The sequence below is a fragment of the Babylonia areolata genome, chromosome 20, assembly GCF_041734735.1.
Source record: "Babylonia areolata isolate BAREFJ2019XMU chromosome 20, ASM4173473v1, whole genome shotgun sequence".
In the NCBI taxonomy this organism is placed as follows: Eukaryota; Metazoa; Mollusca; class Gastropoda; order Neogastropoda; family Buccinidae; genus Babylonia; species Babylonia areolata.
In genome coordinates this window covers 7,541,567-7,559,066 of record NC_134895.1, presented here as the reverse complement: position 1 = coordinate 7,559,066, position 17,500 = coordinate 7,541,567, and the positions used below count along the sequence as shown (strand labels likewise).

At 44.6% G+C, this 17,500-nt stretch overlaps 1 protein-coding gene across 1 annotated transcript in view; it reads right to left on the bottom strand.

Annotated features, from left to right (window-relative positions):
* LOC143295115 (otoferlin-like) overlaps positions 1 to 17,500 on the bottom strand; it is a 566,370-nt gene that overhangs the window by 9,259 nt on the left and 539,611 nt on the right. Inside the window, 1 exon segment of the mRNA XM_076606678.1 lies at positions 2,501 to 2,601. Coding sequence (XP_076462793.1) covers positions 2,501 to 2,601 — 101 coding nt within the window.

Here is a 17,500-nt window from a genome sequence, read left to right as displayed (position 1 = left end):
AAACACCCAACATCAACAAAACACCCAACATCAACAAAACACCCAACATCAACAAAACACCCAACATCAACAACACCCAACATCAACAAAACACCCAACATCAACAACACCCAACAACAAAACACCCAACATCAACAAAACACCCAACATCAACAACACCCAACATCAACAAAACACCCAACATCAACAACACCCAACAACAACAACACCCAACATCAACAAAACACCCAACATCAACAACACCCAACAACAAAACACCCAACATCAACAAAACACCCAACAACAACAACACCCAACATCAACAAAACACCCAACATCAACAAAACACCCAACATCAACAACACCCAACATCAACAAAACACCCAACATCAACAACACCCAACATCAACAACACCACCAACAACAAAACACCCAACATCAACAACACCCAACAACAAAACACCCAACATCAACAAAACACCCAACAACAACAACACCCAACATCAACAAAACACCCAACATCAACAAAACACCCAACATCAACAACACCCAACATCAACAAAACACCCAACATCAACAACACCCAACAACAACAAAACACCCAACATCAACAAAACACCCAACATCAACAACACCACCACCAACAACAAAACACCCAACATCAACAAAACACCCAACATCAACAACACCCAACATCAACAAAACACCCAACATCAACAACACCCAACAACAACAAAACACCCAACATCAACAACACCCAACATCAACAAAACACCCAACATCAACAACACCCAACAACAACAATCGGCAAAAACAAAAAAACCCCAATAAAGAACCACAACAAAACAACAAAGAGAGAGAGAGAGAGAGAGAGAGAGAGAGAGAGAGAGACAGAGACAGAGAGATAGACAGAGAGTGAGAGAGAGAGACAGAGAGTGAGAGAGAGAGAGACAGAGACACAGAGAGAGAGAGAGAGTCAGAGACAGAGAGAGAGAGAAAGAAAACACGAAAACAGGCACAAGAAAGAACAACATTATCAACAACAACAACAACAACAACAACAACAAAAGAAAGCAAAGAACATGTATGAAGAAATGATAAGACAAAGACGAAGAAAAAGAACAACAACAGCAACAAAAGAAAAAAAAGGAGAAAATAGACCGAAGAAAAAACAACAACTACCAAACAACAACAACAACAACAGCAAAATCAACACCACACCCCTTACTCCCCTCTCCCTGGACTCCCAATTAAACCCATTCCCCAAAAATCCTCCACCCCCCCCCCCCCCACCCACAGCCCCCTCCTAATCACCCACCCACCCAACCATCTACCACTACAATTTCCCTTCCCAACCAACCCACCCCGGGCTGTGAAAGTGATTTTTAATTTTCTAAATTTGATTTTGAGCTGAGGTGTTTAACTTTACTATGAATATGCTGATCTTAGTGATGATGTAATTGATGTTGTTGTTGTTGTTTTTTGTGTGTGTGTGTGCGTTTTGTTTTCTAAAATGAATTACAACTGATGTTTATATGCCTGTAATTGATGCTCTTATACCGCGCCATGTTGGTTTTAAATTTTGGTGGTATGTGGTTTTTTTTTTACAGATTAGTATTTTTTTAAAAAATTGATTTCACCATTATATTCATTGATACTTTGTACATGTGAATAATTATACACTAAATGTGCATGGGTGCTTGCATACGGGCGGGTGTGTGTGTGTGTGTGCGTGCGCACGGGTGTGTGTGTGTTTTAGATAATGGAAAGTTATCGGACTTGTTTTGCTATGACTGAGTTGAGTGTTATTTTTGTGATATATATATATATATATATATATATATATATATATATATATATATATATATATATATATATATATATATATATATATATGTTGTATGCCAAATTTTACCGTTTTCCTTATAATTTGTATGTATCCCAGACGTCACCACACTTACTTTCTCTACGAGATAGCTTTAGAAATTGTTGGTTATATTTTTGATTGTGTACTATTTACGATTGTGTGCTATGACTTGTGTGTGTGTGTGTTTGTGTGCTTGTATGCCGTATTGTGTGTGTGTGTGTGTGTGTGTGTGTGTGTGTGTGTAGAAGGAGAGGGGATGAATAATTTTTTGGTAATGTTTGGTATTTAGTGGTTAATTTCTTCCTTGTTGATATTTACATAATTATGTGTTCTATTTGCAAACGTCTACGGCTTCTTTTTCAAGATTAGGCGTAAATGCTCATAATAATGATAGTAAAGGTATTCTGATTCTGATCCATCTACCCACCTACCATCAGCACCCAGCCACCTACTCTACCACTCGCGGGGCCCTCCTTAGCCCCCCCTCCCCCCCGGCCCCCCCCCCCAACCCCCCGCCCCCACGTCCCCCCAAGCCCCCTTTTCCCGGTCTGTGCGGATCAGCAAGGGAGACGGACCAAGCAAGCAAGCACAACTAAACACCCAGATAGAAGGCAACATGTTTATAACAGCGCAGTGTAGGCCCAGCCGACTCACTTGGGTTTTTCCAGGGGGTCGGGTTCCGCCCGGCCCAGCCCCACCGGGTGTTTCTCGGCCTCCTCCTCCGTGCACAGATGGAGCTCCGCCTCCACCTTGCCCTGCCACACACAGGCACAGACACACACACACAACCATATATATATATATATATATATATATATATATATATATATATATGTCAGTCTGTCTATGTATTTATGTGTGTATGTGTTAAGATATATCAATATAGATAGATGTATAACACATAGTACATATGATTGTACATATACATAATGCATATATAACACGACACATGATATGATCAATATATATATATATATATATATATATATATATATATATATATATATATATATATATATATATATATATATATATATATATACTAACTGAGTGACCCTGGTAACATGTAAACAACTTATCCCTTGAGGTAGAAACGTGATCGTTCACGACACTGTGAGCATCAATAAACACTGTCAAACCAAAATATACCAGCATTACAATTCAATGTGCAGAACAATAAAAGAAATTAAAAAAAACAAACAAACAAAAGAATACAAACAGCGTTTTCACGAAGTAGCCATTTCTCTGAATTTGAAAGCTTTGTATAAAAAATAGTGAAAATTTGCGAACAACTTCAGGGGAAGTAGATGACATCAATAAGTTCAATTTAAACAGAGAGGAAAGAGAAAGACAGAGAGAGAGAGGGAAGTGTGAGAAGAGGACGAAGAAAAGAGGACGAGAGAGATCGGAAGGGAAGAGAGAAAAAAAGTTAACTCTCTCCATACGAACGGCGAAAGAGACGACGTTAACAGCGTTTAACCCCAGTTACCATCATCAAAATATTGCAAGCGGAAGGCTCTTATACTGAAGAGATGAATGTTGACAAAGAATACCACAATTCTGACGACGGAAGCTAAAGGTTGGATCATTGAGACACCCACTGGACATCCGAGGGGTCTGTGTAGAGGAGAAGAGAGGACTGGCCGTACTGAGTGAGTTAAGAAGGGGAAGAAGGGAGAAGGAGAGAGACAGAGACAGAGACAGACACACAGACAGGGAGAAATAGAGAATGATTGAATGAATGAATGAATAATTTTTATTTTCTGAGGGTAATAGATTAAGCATACATGCTTTTTTCACCCAGCCCTCGAAAACAAATACATAAACAACAGCAAAACGAAAAAAAAAAAAAAAAAAAGAGGGAAAAGTGAAAAAGCAAGAGAAAAATCACGGAAATACGAGAAGAAGAAAAAAAAGATAGTTACACAGATAGATGGAAAGAGACAGACAAAGATATACAGACAGACATACAAATAGACAGGCAGGGAGAGCGACGAGAGAGAGAGAGAGAGAGAGAGAGAGAGAGAGAGAGAGAGAGAGAGAGAGAGAGAGAGAGGCGGGATCGTTCCTATATTTGTTCATTTTACATATACGGTGCATATACGCTTAAAAAAAAAAAAAAGATTTATGTTGAAAATAATACAGAGAGAGACAAGAGAGACAAGACAAGACAAGACAAGACAAGACAATGGTTTATTTGTTATGGCTCCGGCGCATAACGAAGGGAGTGGGCCACAAACAAAAATATTACATAATAAATCAAATAGTGTGGACAGTATATCAATGCGCATGTTACTCTTACAAGCTCTCTCTCTCTCTCTCTCTCTCTCTCTCTCTCTCTCTCTCATGCACATTATCTCTCCCTCCTCTCCCGTCCCTCATATACACGCTTGCGCGCTTAACACACAGGTCCAGTGACTGACTGAGAGAGAGAGAGAGAGAGAGAGAGAGAGCTTTTCTCAACCCCTTTTCCAGATAAAACCAGTTTTTCTCCCCCACCCCCACCCCCAGATAAAACCAGTTTTTCTCCCCCACCCCCAGATAAAAACAGCTTTTCTCCCCCACCCCCAGATAAAACCAGCTTTTCCCCCCCCACCCCCACCCCAAGATAAAACCAGCTTCCCCCCCCCACCCCCAGATAAAACCAGCTTTTCTCCCCCCACCCCCAGATAAAACCAGCTTTTCTCCCCCACCCCCACCCCCAGATAAAACCAGCTTTTCCCCCCCACCCCCACCCCCACCCCCAGATAAAACCAGCTTTTCTCCCCCCACCCCACCCCCAGATAAAACCAGCTTTTCTCCCCCACCCCCACCCCCAGATAAAACCAGCTTTTCTCCCCCACCCCCACCCCCACCCCCAGATAAAACCAGCTTTTCCCCCCCACCCCCACCCCCAGATAAAAACAGCTTTTCTCCCCCACCCCCACCCCCAGATAAAAACAGCTTTTCTCCCCCACCCCCACCCCCAGATAAAACCAGCTATTCTCTCCCACCCCCACCCCCAGATAAAACCAGCTTTTGTCCCCCACCCCCACCCCCAGATAAAACCAGCTTTTCCCCCCACCCCCACCCCCAGATAAAACCAGCTATTCTCCCCCAGCCCATCCCCGGATAAAACCAGATATTCTCCCCCACCCACACCCCAGATAAAACCAGCTTTTCTCCCCCACCCCCAGCCCACCCCCAGATAAAACCGGCTTTTCTCCCCCACCCCCACCCCCAGATAAAACCAGCTATTCTCCCCCAGCCCATCCCCGGATAAAACCAGATATTCTCCCCCACCCACACCCCAGATAAAACCAGCTTTTCTCCCCCACCCCCTCCCCACTCCCAGATAAAACGAGTTTTTCTCAACCTCTCTTCCAGATAAAACCAGCATTTCTCCCCCCACCACCACCCCCAGATAAAACCAGCTTTTCTCCCCCACCACCACCCCCAGATAAAACCAGCTTTTCTGAACTCCTCCCCCAGATAAAACCAGCTTTTCTGAACTCCTCCCCCAGATAAAAACAGCTTTCCTCAACTCATCCCCCAGATAAAACCAGCTTTTCTCAACTCCTCCCCCAGATAAAACCAGCTCTTCTCAACTCCTCCCCCAGATAAAACCAGCTTTTCTCAACTCCTCCCCCCGATGAAAACAGCTTTTCTCAACTCCTCCCCCAGATAAAAACAGCTTTTCTCAACTCCTCCCCCAGATAAAAACAGCTTTTCTCAACTCCTTCCCCAGATAAAAACAGCTTTTCTCAACTCCTTCCCCAGATAAAAACAGCTTTTCTCAACTCCTCCCCCAGATAAAAACAGCTTTTCTCAACTCCTCCCACAGAGAGAAACAGCTTTTCTCAACTCCTCCCCCAGATAAAAACAGCTTTTCTCAACTCCTCCCACAGATAGAAACAGCTTTTCTCAACTCCTCCCCCAGATAAAAACAGCTTTTCTCAACTCCTCCCCCAGATAAAAACAGCTTTTCTCAACTCCTCCCACAGATAGAAACAGCTTTTCTCAACTCCTCCCCCAGATGAAAACAGCTTTTCTCAACTCCTCCCACAGATAGAAACAGCTTTTCTCAACTCCTCCCCCAGATAAAAACAGCTTTTCTCAACTCCTCCCGCAGATGAAAACAGCTTTTCTCAAATCCTCCCACTGATAAGAACAGCTTTTCTCAACTCTTCCCCCCAGATAGAAATAACTTTTCTCAACCCTTCCCCCAGATAAAACCAGCGCATGAGACTCTTACGAGGTCTCTCTCTCTCTCTCTCTCTCTCTCTCTCTCTCATACACACACACATGCACATTATCTCTCTCTCCGTTCTCTCCCCTCCCTCATATACACGCTTGCGCGCTTAACACACAGGTCCAGAGAGAGAGAGAGAGAGAGAGAGAGAGAGAGAGGGCAGATGAAGAAGGAACAGACACGGGGACAGACGTGTAAAGAAACGAGGGAGAAAGGGAAGATAGACAAGACACGGTGGGAGAGAGAGGGGAGTGAGAGAAGGAGGAGGAGGGAGGTGTGTGTGTGTGTCGGGGGGTGGGGGGTGGGGGGTGGGGGGGGGAAGAAATATAACCAGAAAGTCAACGGCTGAAAGAAGAGTATATAGCTAAAAGACATTTACGAAAGCTGATGTCATTTGTTGTTCGCTTATCTTACAATCGGCTATAATTATGTATGACATCGGACATTGAAGAACAGTTTCAGTTTCAGTTTCACTTTCACTTTCTCAAGGAGGCGTCACTGCGTTCGGACAAATCCATACACGCTACACCACATCTGTTGAGCAGATGCCTGACCAGCAGCATAACCCAACGCGCTTAGTCAGGCCTTGAGTGCATGCTTACATATTTGTGTACCTATGAAAGTGGATTTCATTTTACGTAATTTCGCCAGAGGACAACACTCTCGTTGCCATGGGTTCTTTTTCAGTGCGCCAAGTGCGTGCTGCACACGGGACCTCGGTTTATCGTCTCATCCGAAAGACTAGACGCTCAGTTTGATTTTCCAGTCAAACTTAGGAGAAAGGGCGAGAGCGGGATTCGAACCCACACCCTCACGGACTCTCTGTATTGGCAGCTGAGCGTCGTAACCATTCTGCCACCTTCCTCCTTGAAGAACAACAACAACACACACACACACACACACACACACACACACACACACACACACACACACACACACACACACACGAAAACACTCGGCCGCTCTTCCAATTACTCAACGTTTTCCCTTACTACCTTTCTCATCTAGTCTTACTGGATTTGTTATCTCAAGTACCCTGTTTCCTTTTCATGTTGTGACCCCCGTTGGTTCTTGACCTTTGTGTGGAGGGGTGGGGGGGGGGGGAGAATGTGTAGGTGAGTGAGAGACAGAGAGACAGACAGACAGGCTGACTGACAGACAGACAGAGACATAGAAATGGAGATAATCAGAGAGAGAGAGAGGGGGACAGATAGACAGACAGACAGGCTGACAGACAAACAGAGACAAAGAAATGGAGATAAACAGAGAGAGAGAGAAAGAGAGAGAGAGAGAGTGAGAGAAACACAGAGAGAGAGATAGATTAATAGATAGAGAGAGAAACAAAGAGAGAGAGAGAGACAGAGAGACAAAGAAGACTGTGGATAGGGTGTGTGGTGGTGGGGGTGGTGGTGGTGGTGGTATTGGTGGGGCGTAGTTCTTATCTGGAGCCACCCTCTCTCCATGACCCAATCCCCAGACAAAACAAAAACCGCCGGGGGAGGGGGGGGAGGGGGAGGAGGGAGGGGGGTGCGGGGGGTGCGGGGGGGGGGGGGTCGTAGGAGGGGTCGAGGTGGGGGGGGGGGGGGGGGGGGGGCAGAATACAACGTGCCGCAAGCAGCAACAGAACGACAGAAAGACTCCTCACCCACATACCCCACCACTACGCCTTTCACAGTCTAACCAGCTCACCCACAGCTATACCGGCTCCTCAGCTTTCAAACTACCCCCCCCCCCTCCCTCCCCCGCATTCCCCGACCCCCCCCCTGTGAATTCTTCCACCCCACCCCACCACACCCCCTCCTGCTCTGTCGCCGCCTCTTTCCCTGTTTGTTTTCTCGGCAAAAAGGGAAGGCAGGGACCGTGGTTTGTTTTCTAACAGCCCTGTTGCGAGTTCCTCCACACTCTTTTCTGCACCTGCGCCGAAGTTGTCTGCTCTTGTGTTTTGCTTGTCAGAGTGGCTACCCCTTCCTCCCTCCCCTCCAGTGTGGCCTCCCAGTCCCCCCCCCCCCCCCCCCCCCGCCCCCTTATCTCCCCTACCCCTTTAATTGTCTCTTTCACCGTTCACCGCGACAAATTGAGATTTTTTCCCCCCCTTTCTTTTCGCCTTGCCGTACCTTGCCTTGCCTCAGGCAGGGATTGAAGAAGGAAATGTATAAAATTGTACGTTCCTGTACATATATGTGTTTCCTCAAAAACCCATCCTTGGATCCTCTTAAATGAATGCGTCTTGGATCTTCTGAAAAAAAAGTAAAAGAAAAAAAAAAGAAAAAAAAGTAAAAGAAAAAAAAAGAAAAGAGATAAACTTCCTTGAAGCTTGCGTGCACACGAGAGCATGTAACTATTTTTTTTTGCAAGATCTAATGTCCATTGTATGATTGTATGATAGTCGTGTCCGATTGTGACCATCAGATAAGCAGACGAGGCAACTGTTGTCACAACCGTTTGGACTGGAATTTGTTTCTAGACTTGTCGTTTCTCTCATTCTCTCTCGCCTTGACTACTGTAACTCTCTATTGTCTGGTTTGCCTGCTTCATCCATTCAGTCCCTTCAGCGCATACAAAACTCTGCTGCCCGACTCGTCCTCAGAAAGAAAAGATCTGAGCACATCACTCCTCTTTTGCAACATCTCCACTGGCTCCCTGTCTCACACAGAATAAAGTAAAAGATCAGCACTCTATGATATAAATGTATTCACAAATCAGTCCCTTCCTATCTCTGCGGCTGCCTTCACCTCTACACTCCATCTCGCTCACTACGACCAGCTTCGGGTCCACTCTGCTTACGCATACCCAGATTCAAACTCACGACTGTTGGCCGCCGTTCTTTCTCTGTCTCTGGACCTTGCAAATGGAATGAACTTCCTCTTTCGCTTCGTCAAGTCTCCACACTCAGCTCTTTCAAGTCTGGCCTTAAATTAAAACCCACCTCTTCCCAAAATAGCCTCCCTTCCCTGCCTCTTCCTTGTCTTCAGTTTCTCCAGTTTTAGACTTATGCATGCGTGTGAATGACTGGTGCGAAAGCGCTTTGATTTGTCTATACACAAGATTCAGCGCTATATAAATACCATTATTATTATTATTATTATTCACAGTGGAGAGTGTCTTGCCCAAGTTACATCCCAACTCTCTCGGCCAAGAGGCTCGCCCCCAAGGCTGCAGCACTGAGAGTCAGTGCAATATTGCCTCCTAGTTTGAGGGTAACAATCTTTGACAAAAGACTAGGCTGTACATGACTTCTCGTTGCAGTGGAAAATCCATCGATCATACAACTCTCACTGTTTGCCCGGGTGTAAGCTCAGGTCTTCTTCTTCTTCTTCTGCGTTCACTCGTATGCACACGGGTGGGCTTTTACGTGTATGACCGTTTTTACCTCGCCATGTAGGCAGCCATACTCCATTTTCGGGGGTGTGCATGCTGGGTATGTTCTTGTTTCCATAACCCACCGAACGTTGACATGGATTACAGGATCTTTAACGTGCGTACTTGATCTTCTGCTTGCATATACACACGAAGGGGGTTCAGGCACTAGCAGGTCTGCACATATGTTGACCTGGGAGATCGTAAAAATCTCCACCCTTTACCCACCAGGCGCCGTCACCGTGATTCGAACCCGGGACCCTCAGATTGACAGTCCAACGCTTTAACCACTCGGCTATTGCGCCCGTCTAAGCTCAGGTCAAAATCTGCTGTCCCGTTAGAACAATTTTACAACTTAACTGTTAACTGTGTACATCATCTGAGGCAAAATAGAAAAAAAAAGACCTGTCCTGCCTGCCAGTGCCAGTGTTATAATTATAACCATGCTCAAGACTGTCTAGGAGCAGGAAATCACACACACACACACACACACACACACACACACACACACACACACACACACACAGTGTGACAGACAGACAGAGAAATTGAGATAAACAGAGAGAGAGAGAGAGAGAGAGAGAGAGAGAGAGAGAGAGAGAGAGAGAGAGAGAGAGAGAGAGATATATAAATATATAGAGAGAGTTCTTTGTTGTGTCTATTAATCCTTCGGGATTTTATGACAATAAATGAAGTCAAGTCAAGTCACACACACACACACACACACACACACACACACACACACACACACACACACACACACACACACACACACACACATCGTTGATCTGCGTACTTTACAAACAAACTATTCTTCGTATCTGGAGATGCCTCGATTATATCTCTCTCCAGCTTGGAAAGTTACTCAAGTTACCCCCCTCTACCCTTTCCCCCTTCACCACCTCCCCTCCCCCAACTGTATGTATGCCTATGACCTAAACATATTAACTCTCTCCATACGAACGGCGAAAGAGACGACGTTAACAGCGTTTCATTCCAATTACCATCATCAAAATATTGCAAGCGGAACGCTCTTTTACTGAAGAGGTGACTGTTGACAAAGAATATCACAGTTCTGACGACGGAAGCTAAAGATTGGGTCATTGAGACACCCACTGGACATCCGAGGGGTCTGTGTGGAGGAGAAGAGAGGACTGGCCGTACTGAGTGAGTTAAACAACCTCAGTCCGAGACCCCCCCCCCCCTTCCACCACCCTCATCCTCTCTCTCTCTCTCTCACCCTCCCTCGCCGGCTCATGACCCAATCCTCAGGCGAAAGAACAACATCAATGGGGAAGGACTCACATCTTCACACACACCATGCCAACCACGCTCACCCACCCACCACAGACTCAGTATTATATTGGTCGTCTCCGATTTCAACCCCCCCCCCCCCTTAACCCTTTCACCGCCAGTCAATTTAGAGTACAAAATTCCCTTGTGATATAAACACAGAAAAGACAGTGTCTAAGATTAGCTGGGGATTCCCCCTGCGATATATAGAAAATATGGCGTATCCTAGTTGGTTCATGGATAACAGACCAATGAATGGTCACCTTTCAGTGACATGGGTCCTCTATCGCGCCTTTGCATAAATGCGAGCTTGGCGGTGAAAGGGTTAAAGACTAACCCCCCCCCCCCCACCCCCACCCCCTATACCCCACGCTCCCGGCTTCTTCTTTCTTCTTCTTCCTTCCTTCTTTTCCTTCTTTGTTTGTTTTCTCAGCAAAATGGGGAAGGCAAAGGCCGCTTTGTTTTCTGACGGGACTTGTTGGGAGTTCCAGCCCCCCACCCATTGGTACGGTACCGTGGGCTCCGCTTGTGTTTTGCCTGTCAGGTCGTCTTGCTGTGATTGCCCATTGCGCATGGACAGTTGGCTGGTCTTTTTTTTTTTTTTTTTTTTTTTTTTTTTTTTTGGGGGGGGGGGCGGGGGGGGGGTCTTGGGGGTCTTTCTTCTTCTTCTTCTACTTCTTTTATTATTATCAAAACGTTTCTATGAGTGAGCGGAGGAGGTTGGAAGGCAGGAACAGAGGGTGGTGGGGTAGGGGTGGGGTGGGAATCGGGGTGTGGGTGGTAGTGATCAGAGGAAGGGTAGAGGGCACAGTGTTTCATGCAGCATATTCCAGCAAGCTTTTCTTGGTTGTCATTGTAACAAAAAGAAAACAAGCTTTAAAAAAAAAAAAAAAATTCCCGTCTTTCTATACAGTTGAGTGATTTTTTTTTTTTTTTATCTTTCTGTGATGAATGATGTGGATGAGGATGATGACAATATCACTCAGTAGATTGATTTCAACTTGATCTTCTGTGGTGGGTTCATGCAAGTTTTGCAATACAAAGTACTATATGAAGGATGCACGCGAACGTGCACGCATACTTATACATTCTGAACCCGAACACACGAACACACACACACACACACACACACACACACACACACACACACACACACACACACACACACACACACACACACACACGTGTCTGACAAGCACAAATCTGGCACGCACACACACACACACACACACGCGCGTGCACATGCACACACACACACACAAACACAAACATACGTGCGCACGCACTCTCGTGCACGCGCGCTACTCCACACCTTCCTTGATCAGCGCCACACGCTCTTCCAGAGCCTGTGTTCCCCTCTTTCAGTCTCCAGTCCACGCTGTTGACTGTTTACCTGTGTGCTCGTGAAAAAGAAACCAGTCTTATCTGGATCTGCCCCCCCTTCTCTCACATGACCTAATCCTCAGGCAAAATAAAGAGCCGGGGGCAAATAACAGCATCAACCAGGAGCAGTCTCACATCTTTGCTAAGCAGCTCACCCACAGCTACTGTTTCCTCAAGTTTTCAGACTCTGCTTGCAGACTCCCCCCCCCCCCCCAACCCCCCCCCCCTCCCCCCAAGCCCTCCCCCTTGCCTCTTCCCTGTTTGTTTGCTCGGCAGAACGGAGGCAAAGGGCGTTTGTTGTCTGACGGGGCTTGTTGTGAGTTCCACCCTCCCACCACTAGCCCCCTGCAGTTGTCTGCGCTTGTGTTGTGCTTGTCAGTATGTCTTGCCGTGATTGTGTGTTGCAGCATGAGCAATTTGCCAGGATTTGAAAAAAGAAAAGAAAAGAAAAAACACAAGAGAGGCAAGGCCTTCAAGACTCACTTGTGATAAATTAAGTCCCCTAGCATTAATTACAGAGTAATTTCCCTTTTTTTTACTATCTGCACCAAAACGTTTGCAAAATAAATAAAAATTCCATGCTTTGCAAAAGAAGTTCCTGTTTGAACAAAAAAATGATAATAATGACTGCTCTTGTTGTTGTGTCAGAATACGAGGTCAAAGTGCCAAGTTTAGAGAATACAAAAAACATAAATATAACAGTAAATGCAGTTTGCATATAATTAAGGCTTCTTTTAAAAAAAAAAATTGTGCCCATCCCAGAGGTGCAATATTGTTTTAAACAAGACGACTGGAAAGAACTGAATTTTTCCTATTTTTATGCCTAATTTGGTGTCAACTGACAAAGTATTTGCAGAGAAAATGTCAAAGTTAAAGTTTACCACGGACACACAGACACACGGACACACAGACACACAGACACACAGACACACACACACACACACACACACACACACACACACACAACCGAACACCGGGTTAAAACACAGCGTCACTTTGTTTACACAAGTGAGTCAAAAAAAAGGAAGGGTATTGGGAGAATGGGGACTGAGGGTTGGGTATGGTTTGACTTGTTGTTCTCATGGTTATAGCACAACCTCCTCCTCCACCACATATTTTGGGGGGTGGGGTAGCCATAGTCCTCTGTCCATTTGTAGAGACGGCAAGAGATCTGAGACTTACTGCTGTCCATGGTGACTGATGAGGATGAGGACCGTTGCAGAAACTCGTAATGCTGACGTTATGGTAATTCATTCCTGGTTGAGATATCATGGTGGGTTTATACTCTACAGCCTGCAGTAGTAGTGAGTTTAACGCCCTATTAGCTCTTGCCTTTAGATCGGCTTGTTCGGGGCTGTGGATTTGTTTCACGAAGGGTGGCGTGGTCGCGGCGTTGGGTGTCCTGATTATACTCTACATACATGCCTTTCTTTGCATATCACAACGTCTACCAGGGCAAAGAGTAACAACATACACGTGTGGAACTAAATCAGGAAATGTGAACAAGGTTCTCAAAGATGCATCAATGAAGCAAGCGACACCTGGCAGAAAGCTACAAGACACACTTTCATCAGGAAATCATGGACAGGGAATGAAGAATTATGAGGTCAGGGCTTTTCCCGGAGTGCTGTAGCAGAATCGGTTTAGCGCTGAACTTCTGATCCAGTGTCTATCAGAGTTCCAGCCTCCGTTTCAGTGCGGTGTTGTATCCTTGGTTGGAAAAGGCACTCTACCCAATTTTTCTCACTCCACCCACGTGGACTTCAGTTGGGGAAGGCTGAAGCGACAGATGGAGAGGAGTGGGCCCGGCCTTTCTATGCCTGGACGCAGTGAGTATGAATTCACTGCCCATATGACCTTAACTCTCTCCATACGAACGGCGAAAGAGACGACGTTAACAGCGTTTCACCCCAATTACAACCATCAAAATATAACAAGCGGAAGGCTCTTACACTGAAGAGGTGAATGTTGACAAAGAATACCACATTTCTGACGACGGAAGCTAAAGGTTGGGTCATAGAGACACCCACTGGACATCCGAGGGGTCTGTGTAGAGGAGAAGAGAGGACTGGCCGTACTGAGTGAGTAAAAAGCCTACGGAACCTATAACCTTTAACTCTTTCACCGCCAAGCTCGCATTTATATGCACAGGCGTGGTAGAGGAACCATGTCACCGAAAAGTGACCATTCATTGGTCTGTTATCCATGAACCTACTGCTCTTAATGTTCGGTGATAGGATAGGCCATATTTTCTGTACATCGAGGGCGGAATCCCCAGCTATTCTTAGCCACTGTCTTTTCTGTGTTTATACCAAAAGGGAATTTTGTACTCTAAATTGACTGGCGGTGAAAGGGTTAGTCTAAATACTATGGTAATGCAGAACAGATCAGAGCAAAAGATAAACCAAAATGAAAAAAAAGAGGTACAATGACAGCAAACCAGACCGGACAATATCAGAACGAACGAACGAACGAATGTTTTATTCAGATGAGGCCAGAGCCCCTTACTGAAGGGGGTATTCATTGATAAATGATAATGAGAAAATGACATGACAAAGTAAATCGACAATTCAGATCAACCAAGAATAGTTAACACAAATATTCAACAACATTCATGAGATAACTGTACGTAATCTCTTCAACGCTACATGTATATATATATCGCTAAGTTATACAGAGTACATTCATGTCTTGAAGACTCGAGTAAACTGAACCTAAAATTAGACGGATCTCTATAATATTTCGGTTGAATACGTTTTTGTCTAAGGTCACACAAAGCTGGGTAACATAACAACAAAAAACAAGAGAGGCAAGGCCTTCAAGACTCACCAAAACGTTTGCAAAATAAATAAAAATTCCATGCTTTGCAAAAGAAGTTCCTGTTTGAACAAAAAATGATAATAATGACTCCTCTTGTTGTTGTGTCAGAATAAGAGGTCAAAGTGCCAAGTTTAGAGAATACAAAAAAATATAAATATAACAGTAAATGCAGTTTGCATATAATTAGGCTTCTTATTTTAATTTTTTTGTGCCCATCCCAGAGGTGCAATATTGTTTTAAACAAGATGACTGGAAAGAACTGAATTTTTCCTATTTTTATGCAAACTTTGGTGTCAACTGACAAAGTATTTGCAGATAAAATGTCACTGTTAAAGTTTACCACGGACACACAGACACACAGACACACGGACACACACACACACACACACACACACACACACAGACTACCGAACACCGGGTTAAAACATAGACTCACTTTGTTTACACAAGTTGTTTACACAAGTGAGTCAAAAAATGTAATTCATCTTCTTTACCCAGACTGCATAAACAGCATGTGTCCACAGGTTCATTTAAAATGCTGTACCTGAAACTATGAGAAGCAACATTAGAAATACCAAATCTAAATTTTGTCAGTGCACGTTTTATATATCTGTTCAGGACAATATCAGAGCAAAACAGAAAAGACAAAGACAAGTTATTCAGTACAAAGAACATTCTACCCACTCACGGTGTCCACAGTCACGTATAGGTGAGAAAAGACAACATGTCAGGTGTCTACAGGTACCCACATAGTTATATGTATGTGACAGACACTAACACTGTATAAAATCGTTGAAGACCTTTACACTATTTCATCCACTCATTATGCATCTTTACACCCTTTTACCGTTTAACCCTTTTACCGCCAGTCAATTTAGAGTACAAAATTCCCTTGTGCTATAAGCACAGAAAAGACAGTGTCTAACAATAGCTGGGGATTCCCCCAGCGATGTATAGAAAATATGGCCTATCCTACTACCGAACATTAAGAGCAGTAGGTTCATGGATAACAGACCAAGGAATGGTCACCTTTCAGTGACATGGGTCCTCTACCTCGCCTGTGCATAAATGCGAGCTTGGCTGTGAAAGGGTTAAGGGTGGATGTAAAAAAAACCAAACCAAACAAAAACTCCTTGCTTATCGATAACCGTCGTCAACAAAGAATTTGTCTTTGTTTTGTGTAACCTCACTGGATGTCTTCGATCCTATTACCCCATGTCCCCCCCCCCCCCTGTCCAGCCATGGCACCAACTGAATCTTGACCTATGCGCTGAAGGGACAAGGTAAGATAACAGAAGACAAGGTAAGATCAGACAAAAGAAATAAGACAAGACAAGACCAGATAAGATAGGATAGGATAAGATAGGACAAGCTAAGCTAAGCTAAGCTAAGATAAGAATAAAGTTATTATCTCACAAACAGACACTGCGTCAGGTGCGGCAAAACAAAATGTGGATAGTAATTCATCAAGAAAAAACAACAACAACATTACACATTACTTGAAAAGCTTCATTAAACATACAAGACATGCGAAAACATAAAGAAAAGCATTTGCAGATATTCATTTTTAGAACATTGTTGTTCATAATAATAATAATCATGATACTAATACAATAAACCCCGGTTCGAAAGACTCAAACCATAACATTGCATGCATCATATTGCACACACACACACACACACACACACACACACACACACACACTGCACACTGCTACACACCACCAGCCTGCCGATATATAAATTACATCAGTCCAGAAAGTAAAACAAATACAACAACATGGTATGCATGAACGTACGCATGGAGGGGGGGGGAGTGAAGTGGAGGTGGACGGGGGGCAGGGGTGTGGGAGGGGAGGTAGAAAAGAGAAGAGGGTGTGTGGGGGGGGGGGGGGGGAGGGGGGGGGGAAATTGAGAGAAGGACAGAAGGTGTTGTTCTTATCAGAGACTGCCTCTCCCCATGATGATCTGCCCCCCCGAGACAAAACAAAAAAACACCATGGGGCTAGAAAACAACGGGGGGGAGCGACAGAAAAGACACACCACGCCTTCCACAGTAACCAGCTCACCCACAGCTACCGGCTCCTCAACTTTCAGCTCTTCCTTCCCTCCCCGCCGCCGCCAAATTCTCTCCCCTGCCTCTTTCCTAGTTGTTTTCTCAGCAAGCAAAAAAAAAAAAAAAAAAAAAAAAAAAAAGGAGGGCGGCAAGGAAGTTTGTCGATTGCGAGTTTCAAGCGTCCACCTGCGCAAAGTTATCTGCTCTTGTGTTTTATCAGTCAGAATGCTCTCCCTTGATTGTCTCTCCCCACCCCCACCCACACACCTTTATTTATTTTTATTTTTTTAATTTTTTTTTAAAGCGACTTGCTTAGAGATCTGCTTTATTTCCCTCAGACAGCGGCTAGAGGAGGTATTTACATACACACACGTTACTCTCTTGACTTGCTTGCATTCTTTCAAAGGATGCAAACCGTTGCTTAAACTAAATTTCTTCACTGGTTAATTGCTAACTGCGCGTGCTGTCATTGGGCAAAATACTCTCGAACTTTGGATGATTATAATTCAGGAAA